General features: G+C 55.4%; 1 protein-coding gene and 1 long non-coding RNA gene across 3 annotated transcripts in view; both read left to right on the forward strand.

Moving 5' to 3' along the window:
- The first annotated feature begins 760 nt into the window (after window positions 1–760).
- Window positions 761–7,143, forward strand: CRABP1 (cellular retinoic acid binding protein 1). The gene is made up of 4 exons (XM_049614416.1): window positions 761–921; window positions 1,446–1,624; window positions 3,627–3,740; window positions 6,850–7,143. Exons 1-4 carry the CDS (start codon window positions 852–854, stop codon window positions 6,898–6,900), a joined length of 414 nt encoding a protein of 137 aa, XP_049470373.1. The 5' UTR covers window positions 761–851; the 3' UTR covers window positions 6,901–7,143.
- A 2,735-nt stretch (window positions 7,144–9,878) lies between these two features.
- Window positions 9,879–24,393, forward strand: part of LOC125910857 (uncharacterized) — an 18,047-nt gene continuing 3,532 nt past the window's right edge. The window contains exons 1-3 of one of the 2 annotated variants that reach the window (XR_007454193.1): window positions 9,879–9,967; window positions 21,826–21,904; window positions 23,523–24,393. The exon at window positions 23,523–24,393 is cut by the window's right edge and continues 741 nt beyond it. This is a non-coding gene — a long non-coding RNA (uncharacterized LOC125910857). The remainder of the gene's footprint in view (window positions 9,968–21,825; window positions 21,905–23,522) is intronic. The other variant, XR_007454194.1, reaches the window with a different exon arrangement.

The following is a 24,393-nucleotide window of genomic DNA, read 5'->3' on the forward strand; positions in this document are numbered from 1 at the left end:
GAAGGGGGACTTCCTTTGTACTGTGCAGAGCCACACTTCTGGGCAGAACAGCCTGCTCCTGCCTAGGGCTCCGGGGTCATTGTGTCCAGCCCTGGCGACCGCAGTCCGGTGGCGCTGCGGCCTGAGCCGCCTCCTGCCCTGGGCACGCCGACGGTGAGGGCCAGCAACCCCGCCGGACCCCGGGTTCCGCGCAGGGCCTGGGCCGCGCGGGGCCGGGCCTTTCCCGCCACTCGCTCCCATTGGTCCTGCGCCAGTGTTGTGTGGGGGTGGGGGTGGGGGTGGGGGGGTGCGGAATAGGACCCCGCACTGGAGCGGTAGGAAACCCGCTGCGCACACCCCGAAGGCACGACCGGGAGTGGGGAGGGCGCGGCTCCCAACCCAGACAGCCCTACCACGCACTTTATTTCAACTTTATATCATAGTTACTCTCAAGCATGCACACAAGTACAGAGGCTGATGCAATGCTTCCCCCACGTCCCCACCGCCCCGCTGCGGCAACTGTCCGCTCCGGGGCCAGTGCTGTAGCGTCCGACGCGCCCCCAGGGCCCACCCCCGGCTGCAGGAGAGCGGGCTCCGGGGGCGCAGCACCGAGACCGGGGTGCCGACCGCGGCGCGAGGCCCCGCGGGCTGGGAGCGGGGTAGCGGGTAGGGCGGCGGGGGGCGGGGGGCGGGGGGCGGGGGGGCGTGGCGGGGGCGTGGCGGGGGCGTGGCGGGGGGCGCCCTCCCCGGGACTTCGGGCACGCAGGCTGGGCGCAGAGCGTCAGTCTCCGCCCTGCAGCTGGAGCGAGCCCGCCGCGCCGTCGCCGCCCGCAGCCGCCCGCAGCCGTCCGCAGCCGCCCGCAGCCCGCGCCATGCCCAACTTCGCCGGCACCTGGAAGATGCGCAGCAGCGAGAATTTCGACGAGCTCCTCAAGGCGCTGGGTAAGCCGCCGCGGTCTGTGCGCGCCTGCGAGGGCGAGCGGCCCCGAGGCGCCCCGGACCCGCGGGGGTGGGCTCCGGGACCGGCCCGGGCAGCGGGGAGTCCCCGGGGCGAGGGCGAGGGCGAGGGCGAGGGGAGCGTCCCAGGGCCACCCCGTGGGAGCTCTGGCGAGGGCAGCCCGGGAGCCGCGCGCCCCGCGGACGAGCGCTGGAGGCTGGGCGCCTTCCCCGACGGTTCGGCCTCGTCTCGTGCTGGAGCCGCGCAAGGGGGGGGATCCTCGCCGGAGTCCGGGACGGGTCAGGGCCTTTACACTGGGAGACTCGAGTTCACCGTGCTGCTCGGGAAAAGCCGCTTACCCCACCCCACCCCCCACCCCGAGCCTCAGCGTCTCATCTCGGAAATCCGGGCGAGGGTCGGGAGAGGAGTGGGTCCGTCCTGAGGTCCCTGTCTGTGGTCGGAGGGTTTGGAGAGTGCCGGGCCGGCCCTGGGACCTGAGCCCGCGGCGCGGCCCTCCGGTCCCGCGCAGGTGTGAACGCCATGCTGCGGAAAGTGGCGGTGGCGGCCGCGTCCAAGCCGCACGTGGAGATCCGCCAGGACGGGGATCAGTTCTACATCAAGACTTCCACCACGGTGCGCACCACCGAGATCAACTTCAAGGTCGGAGAAGGCTTCGAGGAGGAGACTGTGGACGGACGCAAGTGCAGGGTGAGGCCCCGCAGCCGGGCGGCGTTCCGGATCCCCCCATCCCCACCCCCACCCCTACCCCCACCCCCGGGCCGCCGCAGCCTGTGGCGCGCTTTCCTTGCAGCGCGCGCACAGGCTGTTTGCAGGGAGGATTTGTGCGAGTGGGTTGCCCTGGGCTGGGGAGAGGGTCTGCCCTCACCCCGCCACGCCACGCCACGCCACGCCACGCCACCCCACCCCACCCCACCCCCGATCCGCCCCGCCCCGCCGCGCTCGCAGCCGCGCGGGAGCTGCCGGAGACCCCGGGCGGCGGCGCCCGCAGCGGGTGCGTGTGCGGGTGCGTGCCCAGGCGCTGGCGCTGCGGTGCGGAGGTAGCTGCAGGGGCCGCAGGGCCGGGTTGCGCCGCCGCCACGTCTCCTGTCGCAGGTGGAGCTGCAGCGCTCGCCTCCCGCCCCCCCCCCCCCCCCCCCCCCCCCCCCCGGGTCCCCGGGCCCCCCGGGGACGCTCCGGATCCAGCTTAGGCAGCCTTTTGGGCAGGCACCTCTCCCTCCGGCCCTCAGCTTGCTGTCTTAAAGGAAAGGCGGAATCCTTCCAAAAGCAAGGCAGATTCTGGCGGGGAGAAGGGCTTTCTTAATCCTCAAGAGCAAGACTTTTGTATTTCTATGTATATCGGCCCCAGGGATGAACCAGCGGACTGAAGCTAGCGGTTGTACATTCCTTTTTTAGATGGGCAAAAATTGCGTATCATTAATCTCTGGAATAGAGTGGGGGGACAGATGGAAAAAAAAAATCGCTGCTGCTACCTTTTCTTTAAAAAGTCTCCCTCCTATTACAGTGTTAACAACAAAAAAAAGTTGGGAGAAAGTGAGAAATTGATTTTCACCTTTCCTGAGTGTTGCCTATTTCATCTGCAGAGTGGGACTCTCTGGGCACTGGGTTTGAGAGAAGGACACAGAGACGCAGCCCCCAGGAGGTGACCCACGTGACAATATTTGGCCCACAGAATTGGCGCGGCCAGAAAACGATGTCCGGGGTTGGAGCTGCCAGGATCTGAGCCTCTAGTCACTGTACCGTTTGTAAAAAACAAAAGAGTGGGTAGAGGTAGTAACAGTGAAGGTCTGGGAGTCACTGGGAGACAGCCTGGCAGTCAGCAGGGCTCAGCTGGGGACATCGGTGGTGGCTACTGCCAGTGACAGTGATTCCTATAAAAACTCAAAGGCTCACGCAACAGCCTGGAAAGTTGGGGCTTTTTGTTCCCCAGATGCTAGTTAGAAAATGAGTACGTGAAAGTGTATAGAAAGTATGTGAAAGAGTATAGAAAGTGAGCACATTCCATATCCCCCTCCCCCTACCCCCCCCCCCCCCCCCGCCCCCCCCACCCCTGCCCTACCCGGCTGTAGAGCATTTTGCTTTGTGCACATACTGGGGAAACTGCAGGGCATGCCCCTTTCACCTCCCACCTCCAACATGATTCCATGTTCCTAGAGGGATGTAACCTGGAAAGTGGCAGCGTTTTACCCTCAGAGCCGGAGATCCCCGGGTTTATCAGAGCGATCTGAGGGCAAACAGAAAAGAAGATGTTATCCCAGAACCGTGCAGGGAGGAGCACCTGGCCTGTTCATTCTGGGTGTGGTTATAAATATGGTGTCTCGGCAGTTCTAAAATTGTATAGTTCGGATGTGAAGGTTCTTGTCCTTAATATCCCAATTGCTTGAAGGGCTAGTCCATTTTGACACAAATGAAACCCTGCATCCTCTAATTTTATTCCTGGAGATGTAAAGCATGGGTCAGTGGCGTGTGAGTGTGAGTGCAGGGGTGGGATACAAGGTATATTTATACCCCATAAAATCCGTGACCAGCCCTCTGGATCTGGACTCCACAGGGTGCAGCACAGGGCTGTGTGCCCCGCTGACAGGGACCATGTGTTGCTTTTCTCCACAGCAGTGACTCTGGTGTTCATTGTTGTCTCTGCTCCCGCTGCCAAGACCGTAATTAATGTCACTAATGGTTTTCCCACCCGCAGAGTTTGGCCACTTGGGAGAATGAAAACAAGATCCACTGCACGCAAACTCTCCTCGAGGGCGACGGCCCGAAAACCTACTGGACCCGCGAGCTGGCCAACGACGAGCTCATCCTGGTGAGGCGCTTGGGCCCTAGATCGAGCCCGCAGTCCCCAGATGACGCCCACAGCGGGCCGTGAGAACGCGGTCCTCCCTCACCCAGAGGGACTCCGTTTGCCCTGGGTTAACATTGGAGCGGAAAGCTTGAGGTGACAGTTTAAGTCAGAGGAAATCATTGTTACGTGTGGAAGGAGCACAGTGCAGAGGCAGAGCAGGGCCAGAGGCGGGCTGCAGTGGCCGCGCTGTGCATCCCCATGGCGACGCGGTGGCTCGCTCTGAGCCAGAGTGCTTGGGCTCTGGGAGGTCGCAGGGTGTTTCACTCTGCAGAAGAGTTGTTTTTTTTTTTCTTTCCTTCCCCCTCCTCATCCCCCATTTTGCTGCCGGAGAAAGATTTCAGGAATTTTAATACGTCAGCACTGGGAGCCTTTGAGAGCATTTTTACCCCTAGACTTACTTACAAACTGCATTGGCCTTAGGGAGCCCCCGGACGTAATGCTAATTCGGGGAGTGGCCGAGTGTAAGTGTGACACAGTGTGGCGGTGGGGCTTTAGAACTGGAAAAGGTGGGCTCAACTTAAAGTATTCAGATTAAAACAATTTAAACATTCCTGGCCACACAAAATGTACCTGGTGAGGCCAAGTTAGAAACCCCTGTAGTTTAATCACACACCTCCTTCTCCTTAACTTTCAGTGTTGGGGGCAAAGGAAGACAGGGAGGACAGGGCAATGCTCATGTCACTGTCTCTTTATGTTTCAGAAGAGACCAAGCTTTCCCTGAAATAACTCCATCCCCCACTGCCTCACCCCCCCCCTTTGTTCTCTATCATGCATATTGTTACCATCTCCCCTCTAAGACGGCTCCTCGGCCCGTCTTAGCAAATGTCACCCTGTAGTCTTGGGTAGGGAGCCAGCAGAGTGGGACAGCCACCCTGTGTGACCTGGGCGTGGTCCTTCCCTTCCCAAGCTGTAGAATGAGGCCTTACACTAACACGTGACCCCGGTGTCGCCCTCAGCCCTGAAATTGCATGTTGATCTTGTCTCTGCTACTTTCATTGAGGCTGCTTGAGCTGGCTTCTCCTGTCCTTCCCCCGCAATGATCCAAGTACTTTCTGCTTTTATGGAGAAGGCACTGGCTTCCTTTGCAACCTGGTTAATGCTGTTTCCAGGGAAGGAATACTTGATGGGGTTGGAGGAGCAATCTGAGGCTGACACGTGGGAGTTTAGGAGAAGAAACAAAAGCGTCACCGGTACCAGAGCCAGCAAAGACCTCCAGAGTTCTGGAGCATGGCTGAGGGCCGGCCGGTTTGCTGTACAAGAAAGTGTGATTTTATTAACCTTGTAACATCCCAGCTGCCAGAGCACGGTCTGCTGGAAGGACTCCAGCACTCCCACCCCCACCCCGTTCCGCTGTGCGTCCTTCTCTGGCTCAGCTGACGACCATGAGCCTCAGAGGGAGCATGAATTCTTGGCATCTGAGACCTGAAATACGGGCTTTTGTTTCAAGGCTTGTTATCATTAATAAACCAAAATGCAGGGAGATGCTGTCTCTTTAACAAGAGGCAAATTATCCTAGTTAAGTTGAAATAAGCTTTTCCAGTGCCAACAGCAAATTGTCCCCTGGGGCTGTAAGCCGCCTTCTGTGAAACAGTATCTTCCCTCAGACCACTCCGGAACATTCTAGAGTTTCTTTCAGGAACCTTTCAGCATGGCTGCAGGCTGAGAAAGACATCCCGGATGTGATTGGAAATGTAATTTGCTTCTTGAATCATGAAGCCACTTGTTGGCCTGGGTGAGGTGTCAGATGCTAGGGTGGTCACAGCACGCGGAAAGAGTCAAACCCCCAACCACTCCGTGGCCGTAGAGCTGAAAGGTCGGCACATGCAGAGGTGAATTTCGGTGGGCCCCCTGCCCTCCTTCCCCGGACAGAGAATTGTCTGCAGACAGAGGAGGTGTCCAGAGCAGGGAGCACAGGACAGCTGTGCCTGTGTGACCAGGAGCCCCTACTTGGGAAAGAAGTTGGTGATGGGCATTTGCTTCCTTAGTGTCACTCATAACTGGTATTTCCCTGAAATGCACATCAAGATAATGTCCTAGCACATGTTCCCTGAGAGCCATCTCACAGTCAGCTGATGGGCCCAGACCTGAAGGCCCAGGTTTATCCAGGCTCTCAGCCTCTCTGGGGCCTCAGGCCCCTCTGAGAATCTGAGAGATAGGAGCCCCCCCCCCCCAAAGTGTATGTCTGCAGACATGCCCACATCAGGTCTTCAGACTGGAGAATTTTGTTTTTTGGTTTTCTTTGTTAAAACATACTGCTTTCCCTGTTCTGACCGCTTGTGAGAGCCCAGGAGGCAGGCCTGTGAATAACTGCTACTTTGGGGGAGAGTTAAGATAAACTTAACTCATGGGTGATACCATCTCAGGGCCCAGAAGGAAAATCTCTGTCTGTGGAGCGATTTGTGCCCTCCCCATAGCAAACAGATAAACAAAGAACCATAGAATTTTAGCTGGAAAGAGCCTCTGGGGTCGTCTTGTTCTATTCCACCCCTCCCACTCCAAACCAGCAAGGGAGGCAGGGACGTGCGTGCCCGGCTTTCCCAGCCATGTGCTGCAGAGCGGGGTCTGGAATCCGCTGCTGCTCAGACCAGTTCTCTAGCTTGCAGGTGACTGAGTGTGGGCAGCCACTTCCTGGAAGCTTCTTTATACCCTCCAATGCTGTCCTGCCCGGCTGTCCCCCGTCTCCCCCCCACCCCCCCACTGGCTACAGCTGTCCTGGCCCCTTGCTCTCCTGAGAAGACGGAACCACCCCTGAAACGTCCAATATGACTTCTCCCCGCTTTCAGTTTAATTTTTAAAACCAAAACATTTCTTAAGTCAGCATTCACAGGCTTCAGAAACAAAGGAAAACTGCGCACAATTCTGCTCCCCAGCTGCCTCTCTGCCAGCATGGAGCTTAAGAGAGAAAAACAGAAGAAAAAAAAGACCTTGGCCGTTAGCATGAGCACATGGCACAGGAAATTGAATGTCTGTTACCAAGAGTTTTTAACAGGGCAGTAAGTGGCCTTATTAGCGATATGCTTTAAACAGTTTTTCACAGGCATCTGTTCTGATGGTTTTTCCTTTTCTGCAGACTTTTGGCGCCGATGACGTGGTCTGCACGAGGATTTACGTTCGGGAGTGAAGGTGGCCGGCTTCCTGCGGCTTTGGGGGTGGGGTGCATGTTCCCTGAGAAATGTCATAGGTCTGGGCTGCCAGTGGACCTTCCCTTACCCCATATCAACGTTAGGTGACCCCATGTTCCCTGCGACAGTGTGGTAGTGTTCCCCCCCCCCCCCCCGAGGCCTCTGTACCTCTGAGTCCCTGGCGCTCCGTAGTCTGGCATCGCATGGTTTGTCAGTCATTAAACTGGTTGGCCACATTTCAAGGCTTTTCCTGTCTCTGAACTGCCTCTTCAGTTTCAGCACGGGGTTACCGTGTACCTGCTGTCTTAGCACTACGTGTTCTGTGTCGTGGTTGCAGCCTCGGCCTGCCACCTAGTCCCGTGCCGGGTGCATACGGCAGGGGTGGAAGCTGGGCCCCCTCCACCTGGGTCCGGACTACAGGTCCAGGTGTGCTGGGACCTCATGGCATTGTTTTCTAATTGGATTAGTCTGTATACTGGTGGTTCCCAGCAGGAAAGGGGGAGCACATTCAAAAGGTTAATTGAGGGGAGCTCAGAATAAAGGGACTGTTTACACAGGCATCTACAAGGACAGGATGAAGGGAATCGACAAAGGACAGGGCAGCACTGAGATTGGAACTGGGGGAGCCATTACTCCCTTGCGCCTGGGACAGAGGGGTCCCAGACCAGAAGAGCTATAGCCTGGAAGGGAGACCACCATGTGGGAGCTGTGGCAGTGCACAGAAGAATGTAGTCACTGCCCAACCATGGCCCCCATGTATGGGGGTGGGGGATGGAGGGTGGAGGGTTCAGCTTGGCTTGGAGCTAGGGGGTTAAGTATCCTGACCTCCCAGCTTTCAGTCTCTGATCTACCTATGCTACCCACTGGCCAAACACAAGTGGAGCCTAGGGGTGCTGAGGGGCTGTCCCCCCTCCCAGGACAGAGTCAGGATATGTAGGTGGACAGCACTCCACAGTTGCCAACTCTTACATTGTAAAATCAGATTTCACATAAAACTCTGGATTTCTATTTCCTGAAGAGAAATTTGGGAAAGCCTGACATTCCGGAACCAACATTCCCGCAGGGTCACAGCTGACAACTTCCCCCCCTTTTAAGTGGAACTTGTACAGTCCACCACTCCGCGGACCCTGCCATCGTCGTCCCTGCCCTCAGTTACTTTGTTTTCCTGGCTTCTTGGGCATCTCTCCTTGCTGTCCTAGGTATGTGGGTCTTGGTGGAGCCAGGCTAGAGTTAGCTGACCAACAGGGCACAGGTATGGACGAGGCCAGAAGGTGACCCCCAAAGAGCTCACGTTCTCATGAGGCAGACCCTGAGGCCCAGGGGCCACTACCTGAGTGTAGATGAGGACAAATTTACCTAAAACCTCACACCTCCGAAGTCCAGGGCCCCACTTTGCAACAGGGGAGCTCAGCCCCTCCCTAATACTCTGCTGCTGACACGGAACTGTGTGGGGAGGGCTCGATGGAGCTCACATCCGCAGCCTGCCTGTTGGCCCTCTGTGGACTTCCTCTGTCGTGCTGCCCTCCACGAAAACACCAGTGGCTCCATTAACAGCCCTGCTTCCCAGGCCCTGAAGTATCAGAGCAAGGGCTGGGCTGGGGTCAGGAGAAAGACTGACACTGGGCCGTACACACTCCTGGGACCCGAAGCCACCTCTGCATGTCCCCAGAACTTCTCAAAGCCCTTCATGAAAACAGCCCCAGTGCCCCCTCGACAGTGGATACAGACGCCAGGACACTCCTTCCATTTTGCTCTTTGGGGCTTAAGCACTTGCTAGAGACAGCCAAGCGCACACTCAGTACCCTGCACAACACAGTGTCCTGTGGCAGAGAGCAAGCACTAGAGACGTTGCTCGATGGCTTCTTGTGGAAAGAGGTCTGGAGTGGGGCCTGTGAGGGTGGGGAGGGTGCCGGAATTGGTAAGCAGTGGAGAGGAAGGCCACGTGGAGGGCCAACCCGCCTGCGAGGGTGCTAGACTCCAGGGAAGCGAGGGGACCAAGCTGGCGGCACGGACAAGGGCTGGCCCGTCTGGACTCCACCGGCGGGTACTGAGTGCTCCTCCCTACGGGCGGACTGAGCAAGGCCTGACATCCTGGTACACACACTTCCCGGCTCCTGCTGCAGCACCGGCTTCTCCAGACCTGGATTTGCTGCATGAGGGACACTGCCCCCGCCGTTCGGTGCCCGTCCCGCGTCCTGGTTGACGGGAGCATCCATTTCCGTCCTGTTCTTTAGGACACGTCCCATAGGGCACGTGTGTTTCCTTCTGATTTGTCTTTTCGGGAGATGAAGCACAGGTACAGTGACGGAGGCTACCAGCTGTAACCCCCCACGTCAGCCCACAGGCACGAGGGCACGTCCGTCCGGGTGACGACGTGCGGTCACAGCACCAGTGGTTCACTCAGAACATCGCTGTAGCCTCTTTCTCCTAAGTCCTGTTCCTTTCTCATTTTCCAGGAAAAAAAGGCACAGCGTTTCTCATTCCCTCTTGGCACACCCTGAGGGGACACTGGTGTTCCAGGGAACGCAATCCGGGAATTGTTGCTGCAGTCTTAAGCGTGTGCACACCTTGCGTAGGATACAGAGTTTACACACGTGTAGGATGAAAACCCACACAAAGATCACTGTCAGCGGACTCATCTCACTAAAAAAAAAACACTGCACGTGACACTCCGCTGCTCGGCAATCCCCGGGTCAAACAGCTGCCCGGCATTTAAGGCCTTCCCCGATTTGGCCTCACCCGGTAAAACAGAAAACACAAGGGCCGCCTCCTGGGCACACCTTCAGTTCGCAAGTGCCAGAAACCCCCCTGCAGCCAGTCTCAGCAGAAAGGAATGTGCTCTGCCCAGACGTCGAAGACGCCGAGCAGGCGGGGCACACCGCGAAGCCAGCTCCCTTTTGGCTTTCTGCTAGCGGTTCCGGTCACATGACCGCGTGGACCAATCACCGCTGGAGGCGGGGCGGGGCGATTGGCCAGGCCGCGTCACGTGACCGCGCCAGGCGGGGCCGAGCCTGTCGGGGAGGCCGGAAGGCAGCGGCAAGTGGGCCGAAGTTGGCCGGACCTTGGGTAGGTTCTCCCCTGGGGCGGACGGGAAACCTGCCTGGGCTGGTTGGGGTGAAGGTTAGGTCAGTGGAGGTTCGCGGGGGGCCGAGGGCTTTACCTACACCAGTGAGCCTAGCCCTGCAGCCGCCAGGGTCCCAACCCCCTCCCGCGCCTGGGCCTCTCGCACCGTTCTGGTTTTAGTGTCCGCGATGGCCGCCCTCGGGGCCTCACCTCGCTGTCCCAGCCCCGCGCCGGCCTCGCCGTTATGGCCCGCCTGGTGCTCACAGGGCTCCTGCGGTGGTCCTGTGCCGTCACTGCACATTGCCGGGGTCTCTGTCCTGTTCTGCCGGCCTGTGTGGTCCCCGAGGCCAGGACGGCTGCTGAACCATCTCTCCGTTCCTGCAGCGCTTGGCGATGGGGGTGCTCTGTAAACACGTGCTGATTATCTGACTGATGGGAAGTCGGAATTTTCTGCAACATCCAGGCCTCCCTGAACGGATGTCCTCAAGGCAAGGCAGACGTGGGGGAGCACGTCTTTGACAACAAGGCTAGCCCTTCAGGTGGGCACGGCGCGCCGTTAGTATTCGGTCTCCAAGGCAGTCGGGCAGGGATTCCAAGCCCCATTTAAAAGAAAAGTGAAAATGTTGCCTGCCGGGTCTCTTCCTAGCCCCTCTCCCTTGCCCGCCTCCCCCAGGAGAGGCCCCAGAAAGTCCAGGCTTGTTTTTCCAAGCTGCTCTGTAACTAGAGTTGACCATGCCACAGTATTTCGGCCAGTGAGATTTTCTGGGAAAAATGTTTTCTTCCTGATAAGAGAGGAGAGCCCCAGAAGCTACCTGCTGCTTACTGCCTCTGAGCCTGGTGTGAGATCTCAATGCCTGGAGCTGATGCAGCCGTCTTGTACCCATGAGGAAACGGCCAAGAGAATCTCGGAGATGCCAACCCAAAGTCGTTGGGATGATACAGTCCCTACCTCTCTGTGGAGGTATTGCTGTGATTAAAAAGAAAGAAAGGGGCGCCTGGGTGGCTCAGTCGGTTGAGCGTCCGACTTCAGCTCAGGTCATGATCTCACAGTTCGTGAGTTCAAGCCCCGCATCAGGCTCTGTGCTGACAGCTCAGAGCCTGGAGCCTGCTTCACATTCTGTGTCTCCCTCTCTCTGCTCCTTCCCTGCTCATGCTCTGCCTCTCTCTGTCTCAAAAATAAATAAACATTAAAAAAAAAAAATTTAAAAAGAAAGAAAGAAAAAAAGCCCTTCTTTGTTTAAGCCAGTTATGCAGTGGCTTCCATTCTTGAAAGTAAAAGTGTTCCTAACTAATAAACCGAGTCATGGAAAGAAGGACAGAGGCCTGTCTTGCTTGCAGATTTCTAGGAAACCTTGTCTTCATGATGACGACCAGTGCGACGGAACACCGGCACAATGTGCCATCCTGCTCAAAGGAAAAAGTAATGTTGAAACATTTTATGCAAGATCCACTTCATTTTGTGACATCTTTCTCAGTCCCCTCTTACTTCAGCCTCTTATCACCATAATCGCCAGTGTGTGGGAGTAAACAAGGATGTGATCGGAGAAAATGTGGGGAAACAAGCCTGGAAATGCAGCCTTCACACTGCCAACCTAGCCCACCACACCTTTCAGAGACATCAGCCCTGTACGAGTGCTCTGCAGGGATATTCCTGCCTCCGTGGCACTGTTACCGTAACCGCGTAGACAGCAAAGCCCTCAGTTCTGTCAAAAACATCCCTTGCACCTATGTCTGCCCTCCCTACTGTCGAGGAAACACCGTGCCCCAGGGTGAAGGAAATGTAGTATGTCCTTGGTGAAAATGAGTCTTCGTGAAGTCCGCAAAGAGTTCATAACATGCAGCCCAGAGTGCGTTTGGAATCCCCTTTGACTGCAGACTCTTAAATTGGACAGACAGCTGTGCTTCTCCCCATCCATCAGAGCCCCTCTGCGTTTAAGCATCTCAGGTGTGGAGAGAGGGAACCCAGGAATTGAATCACCCAGGGTCGTTTCGGGTGCTTATCAAGATCCGTGGTGTCCCCCCTGCACTGCCCTGTCTTTTTATTATTATTATTATTTCTTTTAACTCATAGAAAACTTCGAGCATATGTAACAGTAGAGAGAATCATAGAATGATTCCCTATGCACCCACCACTCAGCTTCAACAACCTTCAAGGCCAATCTTGTTTCACTCTTTCCTCTCTTGAGTTATTTTGAAGCAAATCCTAGACATTTTATGATTTCACCCAGAAATGTTTCAGCGTATGTCTCTAGATGTTGATAATTACCTTAAAAATAACTATAACGAGGGGCGCCTGGGTGGTTCAGTCGGTTAAGCATCCAACTTCCGCTCAGGTCGTGATCTTGCGGTCCGTGAGTTCGAGCCCTGCGTCTGGCTCTGTGCTGATAGCTCAGAGCCTGGAGCCTCTTCAGATTCTGTGTCTTTCTCTCTCTCTCTCTCTGACCCTCCCCCATTCATGCTCTGTCTCTCTCTGTCTCAAAAATAAATAAACGTTAAAAAAATTTTTTAAAAATTACAATGATCACACCTTAAAGATTAAAAATAATTCCTAATGTCATCAAATATCCTGTCAATATTCAAATCTTCCTGATTGTCTCATAACTTCCTTTGCCTGATTATTCAAATCAAGATTGGAAATAACCATATTTTGTGATCAGTTGATTTTCCTTTTAAGTCTCTTTTGGTGTATAAGTCCCCCTCTCCCTCATTTTGTTTTTTATGTATATTTTTAGAGAGACTGGTTGTCCCATAGAGTTGCTTGTAGTCGGATCTTGATGATTACATTTCCCCAGTGTTGTTCACTGTATTTTTGTAAGTTGATAGTTAGGTCTAGGAGTCCAGTCAGATTCAGGTTGGATTTTTCCGGCAAGAGTATAGCAGGGCTGGTGTGCTATATTTCCTTGGAGGACCGTATGTCCAGCTCCTCTCTTTCTATGATGTTAGCAGCCGCTGGAGAGTAGATCCATGTGCTTGCTAGAGGTTAAAACATGGGGATATTCTATCATTTCTTCATTTATGAGCTAGAATACTTCCATAAGAAGTTACTCACCCTCATCTACTGTGTGGTAATCCTGAAGTGTAGTTTAATAAGAAAAGCACAATAGATGTTTGATTCTTTCCTGTATCGACTGGTTTTCAAAGTAATAAGTTGGTTCTCCTGGCATTCTTCACAGGTGACCAATGTGTTTTGGGTTTTATTTTTAATCTTTTTCTTTGGATATCACTATGAATTTGTAGGTTGAAACCTACCTGACACAATTCACTTCACTACAGTTATTATCCTAGTGGGTGTGAGAGGTGGTCCATATTGGCCAGTGGGAGCCTCTTCGAATTCACTCTTCAGCCTTCTGGTAGGACCGTAGTTGTCTTTGATGACTTCCTTGCCACTTGAGTGACAAGATGCCCCGAGTTCATCTGGTACGTTTCCTGCTTCGGACCTGGTACCAGCCATTTGTCCTAGGAGCCCTGCTTTTAGGAGGCACAATCGAGGGACCAGGAGAGGGGTCTACTTTTGATTCTAAGACAGAAGCCAGAGTTTTAGGACCCAAGAGGCAGCTCACCAACAAAAGAGCCACTCCATAGTCCTCTGTTCCCTTTGTCTTTTGCCCAGGACGATGCTAAACAACATTCAGATGTTACCAACACTGGCCGGCCAGCTCCTTTCCTTTTTACTCAGAAATCTGAGCGGTTTCTGAGCAGCCCCTCTGTGACGGGATGGGGTGGAGGCAGGAGACTTGGACACATTTGCAGGCGGCTCAGCACCGAGCTCTGAGGGCAGTTGCGTCAGAGGGTGTGACTTGACGGACAGTGGTCGCTTCCAATCAAACTCTCTCCCTCATGGGAGGTGGGCTTACTGTTCCATTTCTTGCTGGGAATATTAAGCACAATTTCTGGGCAAAGAGCAAATTCTCACAAGAATTCTGCAAACATTATGTGTTCTATCTCTGCCAACTGGGTAATTTATCTTTCTGGAAAAGATACCGACAGGACTTGGAGAAATTTACATAATGAAAAAATAGATGACAGTCACAACTTTTTAATTCCATTTGTTTCACAAGAGAGGAAACTCCTCACTTACGGTGAATGAAGGGCAGGGACTTGGGGTGTTCCTGAAGTGGACTTTGGCTCGGTCTCAGAACAGTCACACTCAGCGGAAGGGGGATTTCGGGATGCCAGCATAAAAAAAAATTAGCTTCAGAAACAATGTCTGGGAAATATTTATTGACTCACGAACTCTTGCAAGGAATATAATGAAAAATGAAAACTCTGAGAAAGTTCGAGCAAAAATTCAATTCTCAAAGATACATGGAATAATGTTAACATTGGTTGTTGTTTTTTTTCTCTTCCCTAGTATCAGGAGTAGGTTCAGAAAAATATTAAGTTCCCTGTGACCATTTTTAAAAAAAATAAACCAGTGGTGTGATTCAATGCCAAGAGCACATCAGGGACCAGAGCTGTAAACCCGGCTCACTGACCTGCTGCGTGATCCTGGCCGGTCCACATCCCTCCTTGGGCCTCCGACTGCCCCTCTGTGCGATACAGAGGACAGAGGCTGGACTGGCCGCGTGGGATCCGCCAACGAGAGCCCGCGGTGTCCACCCATAAGGAAATGGTTAAGTCGACCACGATAAGCCCAATCATGGAATTCTCTCCAGCTGTTAAACAGAATGAGGTAGTCATATGTGTGCTGGTGTGGAAAGATGTCCAAGCTATGTTAAGTTTAAGAAGAAAATGAGTGATGATCTAGTTTTATGGGAAAAAATAAAAACTATATGCTTAGCCCTTTCCAGGAAAAACAAAACCCTAGATGAGACACACCAAACCGTTAATAGCAGTTACCTCGGAGGACTGGCCTTTTTTACTCATTATTTCTGTATCATTGGCATTCATTTAGAATGGGCATGTATCACTTTTGAAATTTTAAACACATTTTTCATTTAAAAAGTGAGAGAGTCGGACCCTCTACGTGTGGGTTGGAACCCATGAATCTGAATTTTTATGAATTTTTTGTTTTCTAAGTGATTTCAGATAGAACGACTGAACCAATGTCCTGGAGTTCTCTTGCAGCTCCAAGACTTGACCCCCGCCCCCCCAAGTTCATTTGACTTGTGACCTTGGAAATAGGAAGAGAAGGACCAAACAAGAAAAGGAGACAGCAAGACAGAAGGCATAGTATTGGAAGCACGAACAATGACAGCACTGTTTCGACTCCCCGTTTCCAGCGCCCCCTTCACACAGGTGCCCCGTGTGACACACACAGCAGTCCTGGGGCAGGACAGGCATTACCGGTGTCCCCGTTTGCATGAAGACACTCAGGCTCACGGTGGTTAAGTCGCCCAGCTGATAAATGGCGACCATTTACAACCTCAGGCTGTCTGGCCCCGGAGCCAGTGCGTTTTCCACTGCATCTGCCATCAGGGACGTGAAATATTTTCCTTACTATGGTCATCGAGGAATGCGTTTGTGGTTTAATGGTATCGATGGGAAAAGGGGGGAAAGGAGGGAGGAAGAAGGCATAGCATAACTGACGTTTACTAAGGGCTCTCTGTGTTCCAGGTCCTGTGCTAAGCACTTTTCATAGCATCCCTTTTAATCCTACAGTAGGCAGCCAGGAAGGCACTGTTTTCACCCCCATTTTACAGACGACCAAACTGAGGCTCAGATTAAATAACTTTGCCCTAACCGAATAAAAGTTGGTAGTGGGACTGAACCCAGGTCTATCAGCTGAAGGCAAGCCAAGAGCAGGGAGGTGGGGAGAAGGAAAAGTGGAAACGTTCCTCAGGCTCCACGGGGGCGCCTGTGTCTCAGGGCTGTCATCGCCCCACACAGCAAGGAGTCCCGGGGGCCTTCGTGAAGGAAAGCGCAGCCTTACCGCCCGGCTCGGCCGTGCCGGGATGCGAGCCAGCCTCCCTCCCTCTCGTGGTGGATTTCCTTTGCCTACGATGATAGGTATCCAGTTTCACCAAAGGCCCCCAGCTCCGGGATCTGGTTTTAATCAGGAGCTGCAGCTGAGCCCTAGCGCGGTTGTCCTCGGTGAGGCCCAGATGGAGCCCAGCCACCTCCTCGTCCCCAGACGTCTCCTGGGGAAAGAGCTTTGGCCCCGGGTAGTGGCCCTCTGGAGGCGCCGTTCAAGGCCCCTTCCTCTGGGCAGTGTCTCCAGCGGCTGGGCAAAGGGACGCGGACAGAAGATCCAGGGGATCCAGCCGACAGCCTCCCGTGACCAAAACGGAGGGCTCACATTCCTCTGTGATCGTCGCACTGTTGTGCTCTCCCCTGCACGTCCTCCGCCAGCCTGGAAGGGCAGCTTGGCCAGACCTGCTGCTCTGGTGGAGTCTGTCTCGGGCCGGATGACACAGACGAGGAATCACATCGGGACAGCTGTGTGGCCGTGTCTGAGGCAGAAGCCGTGAACCTGTGGGCACACGAATAACTTCTGACGTATGGCCGCCAGTTCACGGAGAAGTAGGCGTTTGAACTAGGAGATAAAGGGTAAAGAGGGTTCACGCAGTACTGAAGCGCCAGGTCAAGGGAAGTGTGGTAGACTTGGTGGCACCCCAGCAGTAGTCCACACGGCCGCCTCCACTTGAATTAGATAGAGGGGCCCCTTCTGGGCAGACAGAGGGCATCCCGTCCCCTGACTGTGCAGTGCGCGAAGTGTGCAACTGGGCCATGACAGCTAAATTTTGTCTTCCTCTCACGTTTTCTTTTCCCCTTCTGGTTGTGGAATCCCCCCCCCCCTTTTTTTTAAATGAAGTGATTCTGTGTGGCTACAGTGAGGCTAACTCTTAACCCCGACCTGGGGTCAGCATTTGATCCCGTCAAAGTCAGTCAGAATACCGCATCTTCATGGGCGGGGTGACTGGTTCTGGGAAGGGCATGTGATCTAAGTTAGGCCAATTAGAACCCTCTTTGGGGCTGCAGTCCAAGCCTTCAGGAAAGAGATGCCCTCTTTTGACTTTTTTGGTTTGCCGGCTCTGCATGTTAGTTAAGCCTGGAGCTTTCGAGCCGTCGGGTGTTACTTTTGGGGAGACGCTGTCTGAGAATGAAGCCAACACAGAAAAATACACAGCTGAGAAACTGAGAGAAAGAGAGAATTCTGGTATTGTTTGATACTCTTTAAACTAGCTCCTAGAACATTCCAGTTACAAGAACCAGTAATTTCTCTTTTTTGTTTAATCTAGTTTGAGTTTTTATGCCTACAATCAGAAGAACTAACCATTATGGAAAGAATTGCTGGGATTCAAGCCAGTGGACCCAGAGCCTTTAGTGCCTTGAAAACCCAAACCAAGAAAGCTCTGGCTGGGGGCCTCGAGGCTTTCTACGTTGAGAGCCGGGGATGAGAACATAGGGGTGGGGACCGGATGGGGCTCCACTCACAGCCCTGCCCAGGTGGCGACTCCCTGTGCGCTCACTGCCGCCCCAGAGCCAGGGGAGGGGGGCAGGCAGCTGGGACGTGGGCTGGCTTCTCCACCCACGATGGGGCTGAGCCTCAGCTGAGGGGCTGGTGTCTGAGCTTGGGGCGCAGCAGAGCCCCGGTGTCTGGGGAGGACCAGGGGCAGACAGCTGCCTAGTGAGTCAGCAGGAAGACGGTGTTTGGTGAGCTCCTGGGAAATCTGATGCTCTCGTTTCGTGTAAGGCAGTCCACTCTCATGCCCCGGGGCCTTTGTATGTGCCCATCCCTCCGCCTGGGACACCTTCCCCGCTTTGTCATCTGACAGACCTCTAGTCTGCCTTCGAAATTCAGCTTGAGGGACACCTGGGGCAGTGTGAAACCGCGGGTGCAAACTGCCAGCCTCCTCCCGCCAGGAGGCGTGCGTATGTCCTCATGCCTTGGTCGGGTTGGTCTTCTGACACTGACTTTGACCACTCCTAAGTGTGCGAGGTGATGCTGTGTCTCCTGAGGCTAAGTCCGTAAAGGCCATGCGGCAACCACCGTGCTCACTCGGGGCACTTGTTCTGGAGTCCCGGAGACGCCATGTCCGAAGCCCGAGACCATGCTGAGGAGCCCACACGGGCCCCTGTGGTTGACACTTGCAGCCGGGCCCACTCTTCACACAGCCTCATCTTGCCCAGACATCACAGAGCAGGGTGGGCACAGCCCCACGGCGCCCGGTCCGGATTCCTAAGCCACAGACTCTGCAAGCACACGGAGGCTGCTCTGGAGCAAGAGGTGACTGGAACTTGAGCCTTGACTCGTCCAGGAAAACTTCAGTGTGTTTTCCTCGGTTTTTCTTCCCTCCCCGGAGTTCCTCACGCGTTGCTCTGGCAGAGCCTTGACCACATCAGCTGCAATTGTTTCATTACGTGCCTGTCTCTTCTGCTGGACCGCGAAGTCCCAGGGAGGTCAGGGACCAGGGGATAGGAGGTAGGCACGTGTGTCCGTCTCCATGCCCGGGGGCTGCACTTAGGAAGCACTAGCAGACGGAGAGGGAGACAGGGTGGCTTGGGGAAGCTCTGTGCAGGCCCCGCTGACCCAGGCAGCAGGACACACGCAGGCAGGGGAGCGCTACGGGACCCTACCGGCACCTAGAGGTGACACTCTGTACTGGGGGTCACGGTGAGGCCCACGGCAGGATAACCTGAAGCCAGCGAGGTAAGCGCCAGCCGCAGGCTCCCGTCTGCACGACCGTGGGCGGCATCAGCCCCACGGGGGTGGAGTGGCCTCCGGCATGTGGTGAGGAGAGATCTGGGGCCAGGAGCCCTGCCTGGGTCATCTCCTGGACTCCCCTTAGAAACAAAGGCATGAGGGGCACCATTCGGTCGTGGATCTGGTTGTCGTGATCCTGCAGGGCACCCAGTGACTGGACTGCTGAGCAGAGGCTGTGCCAACTGCTCATCTGCCGACAGACTGGAGAGCCCCGCCTCGAAGGAGCTGCAGCCTCAGGCCCAGGGAGCTTGTCAGTTTCTTCTCTCCGGACGCGCACTCGGAATTTAGCCGGAAAGGAGTCCCGTGAACGTGGTAGTGGACGGTTCACCCCACTGCGTACCTGCCTTGAGTTCGGAGGGAGCTGGCCAGGCAGGTCTCCACCCGGATCTCGAGACAGAAGGGCTGGCCCCGCGGAGCCCACGTCCCAGGCTGGCCCTGGCCAGACACGTGGGCGCCCTCATTGGAGCCTTGAGTGGCCGGTGAGGTTTCAGGACGGGGACACTTGAAGACGAGGAAGAGGGGACTCGTATTTGAGCCAGAAGCTGTTTTACAGTTGTCGACACTTACCCTCATTGCAACTGATGAGATATTCGCGGTCCTGCCTTGTAGCCAACCAAGCTGCGGTGGACGGGGTTTCAGTAAGGGGTGCTGCAGTCCATTTGGGGTCCCCTGCGGGGCAGGGGGGGTGGGCAGTGTGGATGGGCAGAGACCCCTGGGCCGGTGGCCCCGCTGCTCCTGTCCCCCAGTGAGAGACCTGGGTGAGCCTGACTCTGTGGCCCACAAGCTGCACCCTGGCGCTCCCGGAGCCCATCCGGTAAACAAGGGTTTCAGGTGGACCTTCCGCTGCCCCCCATGCGGAGTGGTGAATACAGAGCGTGTCTGCGGGCCACCCGAGGCTCTGGGCTGCGAGCAGGTCTCTGTGAAACGGGCTGTGAGATGGTGGGGCAGGATGCGTCCCCTCCAGCTCGTGCTCCCCCCTCTGCCCTCACCCAGCCTGGCGGGGAGAGGGGCGGTTTGAGGAGGACACTGGCAGAAGAGGCCACAAGAACTGCTGCGCTGTCCCCCGGGGGCCGTTACGGGAAGTGTGGGGGGAGATTTAGCGGGCGGGATATTTTCCAGTGAGAAAATACAACAGCCTTGCCCTTTCCAGTGGACCCACTGTGAATGTCAGGCAAGCATCTTGCTTCAAATAGGCCGTATGTGCTCATGGTGCAAAATTTAAAAGCCCCAAGGGGTCCCTAACATAAACTAGGTCTCCCTCCAGATCCCTGACTCCTGGAAGCAAGCCCTGTTAGCACCTCTTATGTGGCCCCGGGGAGGTTCTTTGCATTTCCTGAAGACACTTGTCATGCCGCAAGGTCGGTCGTGCTGCCTCCCAGCTGCACTCCGTGCCCCCTCCTGCTCTTCTCCATACCCCAAGAGGCCGATCCTTACAGGCCCCCGTTTCCCAGGGTCCTGGGGCAGCTGCTTGGGCTTGGGCTCAGCGGAGGCGAGGCACGGCGGGAGGTCTGGGGTAGGGGGGAAAAGCCCTCACTTCCCCTTCTCTCCGCGTTGGGTGGCCTCTCCAGCCGCAGCTGTGTGTCCTCCAGGGATGGGGGACGGCTCTGCAGCCCCTCAGCTCTGCCAGCAGCCTCGTTCTACTTTGTCCTGTTCTGCTTTGTCCTCCGTTTAGGGTACAGCGGCTTCCTCTGTGGCCCGTGCCGGGGCTGCCCCCCACCCCCGGCTTGCCTCCTCAACTCTGGTACCACTTGCCCAACCCAGTTTCCTGAATTAAATTCTCTCAGCCCGAAAAACCTTGAATGGAATCTGTTTTTCTAATCAGACCGATTCCCTCTTTCTTAAAGCTCCCGGTTAACTGCGAACTCTCACGGATTCACCTAAGTATTTCCCTTTTTTTCCACCCAAATTGTGACTTTTAAACATGGTTCTGCATCTTCCTTCTGTGCTTACTGATGCACCTTGTGGGGTTGTTGTTACTTTTTTGTATCAACAGAGACAGAGCTCCCTGTGTTTTTTAATGGCCACATAGGGTTCCTTTTGTTTGAGCAGTCCCCATGATGAACGTGGAGACTTTTTCTAGGTTTTGCTATTAAAAATAACTTCTGGGTGAACATCCTTGGGCACAAGTCATGTCATCCGTGCAGAGGTCTCTCCTCAGGACACATATCTAGGAGTAGAAGTGCTGAGTGGGCACATTTGGGATTTTGACAGATGCCAGCTTAGCTTGCCCCGCAGAAAAACCGTGTGGACGCACAGCCCCCCCAGGCGACGTGCCAGCCCGAGCAGGCCCTGCGTTGAGAGATTTGTGAGCCCCTGGTGTGTAAGTGTCTCGAATACTTGTCACGTGAAATCAGTACATGGAGAAGTGCCACGGGCGGCTCTGCCACTGACAGGCTGGATAGCCTCGACCAAAGTCCCTTGGATTCCATGATCTTGGAGACCCTCCCCCTCCTACCACCTGGGATCACGGCTTCCACACCTGGCAGAGCATCAGAATCATTGGGAGAGCTTTAAAGATGACGGACCCTGGACTCCATCCAGGGATTCAGCTGCAGTAGGCCCAGGGTGGGAGCTGTGGTGGACTGTGAGCCACCACCCTGAGCCACGGCAGGGACAAGTGACTCTCCCCCAGCTGCTGGGAGGTGGGGTGCACCGCCGTTGGCCCAATATGGGAAATAGCTCTGCTGGAGAGAGCAGCCCTGCCCAAGGTCATGTCCCTTTCCTGGGCTGATTGCACCCACTAACCAGTCTACATGGGGTGGACCCCATTACGCCAAGGGGACCTGGCCCCCTTATGCCAACTCGGGACAGCTCAGAATGGCACATGGGGTCAGGGAGGCCTCCGCGGAGCTCAGTCTTCGCCCTCTGCCCAACCCTGATTCCCTCCTGGCTCTTCCACGAGTACTGATCCCGAAGGCACTTCCCTGCACTCCATCGTAGAGCAGGCTACCCTGTGATGAGGCCCCGGAACCTGTAGTTCAAAACTACAAAGCCCTCTGCGCCCGCCCGGGGGGGCATGACCTGTCACTTCTGCCCGCTGTGAAGGTTACTGTGGGTGTCTGAGATCTTCACGTTGTTACTTTCTTGGTGCTATAGACACCTTCTCAGAATGTTCGTAAATATGTGAAATATATGGGTTATGGATGAAATCATTATTTTGAAATACGGTTATCGGCATTATTTTTTTAATTGCAATGTGGTATCTCTTTATTAGCCCATCAGCTGAGGTCCGGCAGCGCGTCTGACAGCTACCATCCGGGTGAAGCCACAAAGAGCAGAAGCCGTATCTTAAGGTACCTACAGCAACTGTAGCATGATACGAACCCTCAGTGATTTCTGTGGGGACAGAACCCAGGGCTGCTAGTGCGGCTGGCTTGTTGGCCGCGTTCATAATGAAGGGAAATGCTCAATTCGTCTAGAGGTTCAGGGAGATAAAGGCGTCCTTGTTTGTTGTGATCTAAGTCCACACCCCCCCCCCCCGAAATTCTGTCTGCGAATCCCTGCTCCTGTCAGTGACCTCCAGGAAGCCAGTGGGTCCCTTGGCCTTGTGGGTCCCTTGGCCTTGTGGGTCCCTTGGTCTAGCATGTGTCTTGCCGTAAATCTCCAGGTGGGTTCTGCTGCCGGCCTGAGGGCAGGTTTACAAACAAGGAGTGGGCGGGATGTCCAGGGGCCTCTGCGGAGCAAGTGGAGCCTAGGGCACCGCTGAGCAGCACAGACGGAGCCCATGTTTCCCAGTTACACCCAAGTGAGGCACCGTATTGTTTTCCAGATCATCCAGAGGGAATGCCTGTTCCTCCTGCTGGGGGTTGAGCCTCCTGTACTTCTGGCTCTGATGCTCCATGAAAGGCCGGCTATTTCCCGCCCTGGGGGGGACGGCCCTCAGTCTAGGCCCACAGCAAAGGCACTGGCTGTAAATTAAGGGCAGAATCCATTCAGGGTGTGCTAACTCCTTCACTCCTCTAAGTACTTGATCCTGATCGTGGCCTATCTGCCCTGAGCTGTAACTCAGAAGCTGTGTAATTAGGGGGTGGGAGTATTTGCTGAGTGTCTTCACAAGGGACAGAAGAGGCAGAGTCCTGAGGGTGGCTGCAGGTGCCCTTGCTGGCTGAAGCGCATGCCCATCCCCCCAGGGCCACCTTGCTCTGAGCAGTGTCATGAGAAGGACATGTCTCCCTCCAGCCCCATCACCTACTAGGCAGTGACACTGGGAAATCATTCACGTCTTTCAGCCTCGGTGTTCTCACTTTAAAAAAATTTTTTTTACCCTTTATTTACTTTTGAGAGAGACACAGACAGAGTGTGAGCGGGGGAGGGGCAGAGAGAGAGGGAGACACAGAATCCGAAGCAGGCTCCAGGCTCCCAGCTGTCAGCACAGAGCCTGACATGGGGTCCAAACCCACGAACTGTGAGATCATGACCTGAGCCGAAGTCGGAGGCTCAACTGACTGAGCCCTTCAGGCGCCCCCTCAGTGTTCTCACTTCCACAACAGGACAACGGTGCACTGTGGCCCGTCTCACAGGGTTGTTGTGGGGCCTGAGTGAGAGCAGGTGAACACTGGCCTCTCGTGAAGTGAATTCACACAGACGGGAGGATACAGATAGATGCTTGTTGTCAGCGTTCAAAGGGATCTGGCCTCCCGACCCCACTCGCCGGTGTCCAGCCTCCGTCGAGCCATTCCGCTTGGCACAGGGCTGCGGAAAGCGTGCCTTTTTATAGTGTGCACGGTGTCCCTGCCTGCCCTTGCAAACAGGCCGCGTTCAGCCGGAGGGTGGGAAATGAGCCTTCTGTTCTGTAATGGGCTCTCATAGCTCTTAGACCATAATGGGGACATGGCCGCGACCATCTCATTCCTATTATCCACAGAGATGACTTTTCAAAAACAGCAGATGGGTATTTTTTCTTTCTAACAGCCTACTACACGGTGAGTGCAGCTGCAGCCCAGAGGGCAGACTGTCTGCCAGTGAAGCGGCCGTGGCCTGGCTGCGTGGCAGAGGGATGTCCACACCTGCCCTGTGGTACGCTTGCAGGCTCCAAGTCTTTCTCCTGACTCCGTGGGTCCTGAATATCCTGCTACTTTCTGCACAAAAACCCTGGTCTCTCTGACACCCGACACGGAGGACAGTCAGTCACCCAGCGTAGTTACTGGGACGTGGGGGTTGGGGTAGATAGCGGTAAGCTCTCCGCAGGGGCCGATGCCTCGGAGCCCACGTCTTCTGCACCAAATGGGCGTCCTTCAGACTCAACCCCCTTGAAATCCACCGCAGTTTGGAGACCAGCAGAGGCAGGGCTGGAGAAGGCGTCAGCAGGGGAGGCCCCTTCTTCAGCTCCACCCCCGGAGCCAGAGGCCAGGCCGGGGCCTAGAGGGGGCCTTCTCCCCAACGTGGGACACACAGCTCAGCCCCCCACCCCCACCAGGCACTCCTTTCCAAGCCATCCTGGTGCAGGGCATGTGGTTCAGAGTACCAGTGCTGGGGTCAGGGTGGATCGGGGTTCGCCACCCCGTCCCTCCAGGAGCTCTGATCCCATCTCATCGGCTGTAAGATGAGATGACAACCACGCCTCCTTCCAGGGCTGGCATAGGACTGCCTGGCTGGGTGCAGGAGAACCCACAGCACCCAGCTGCCACACCGCGCGTGCTCAGGCTGGGGTGGCGTTAGTGACAATCCCACCTGCTCCTGGAGGCCTTTGCCTTTGTGGGTTTTGGATGGAGACCCAGCGGGGACACCTGGTTACTAGTCTTTGTGGGTTTTGGGACCCAGCGGGGACACCTGGTTACTAGTC

Source organism: Panthera uncia (genome assembly GCF_023721935.1).
Source record: "Panthera uncia isolate 11264 chromosome B3 unlocalized genomic scaffold, Puncia_PCG_1.0 HiC_scaffold_2, whole genome shotgun sequence".
NCBI lineage: Eukaryota > Metazoa > Chordata > Mammalia > Carnivora > Felidae > Panthera > Panthera uncia.

What these genes read in the sequence shown, in the direction of transcription:
- CRABP1 (XM_049614416.1), top strand. Translation starts at nt 852, where the DNA reads ATGCCCAACTTCGCCGGCACCTGGAAGATGCGCAGCAGCGAGAATTTC. An exon ending in TGGACGGACGCAAGTGCAGG is followed by an intron (nt 1,625 to 3,626) that starts GTGAGGCCCCGC and finishes TCCCACCCGCAG; the next exon opens with AGTTTGGCCACTTGGGAGAA. An exon ending in CCAACGACGAGCTCATCCTG is followed by an intron (nt 3,741 to 6,849) that starts GTGAGGCGCTTG and finishes CCTTTTCTGCAG; the next exon opens with ACTTTTGGCGCCGATGACGT.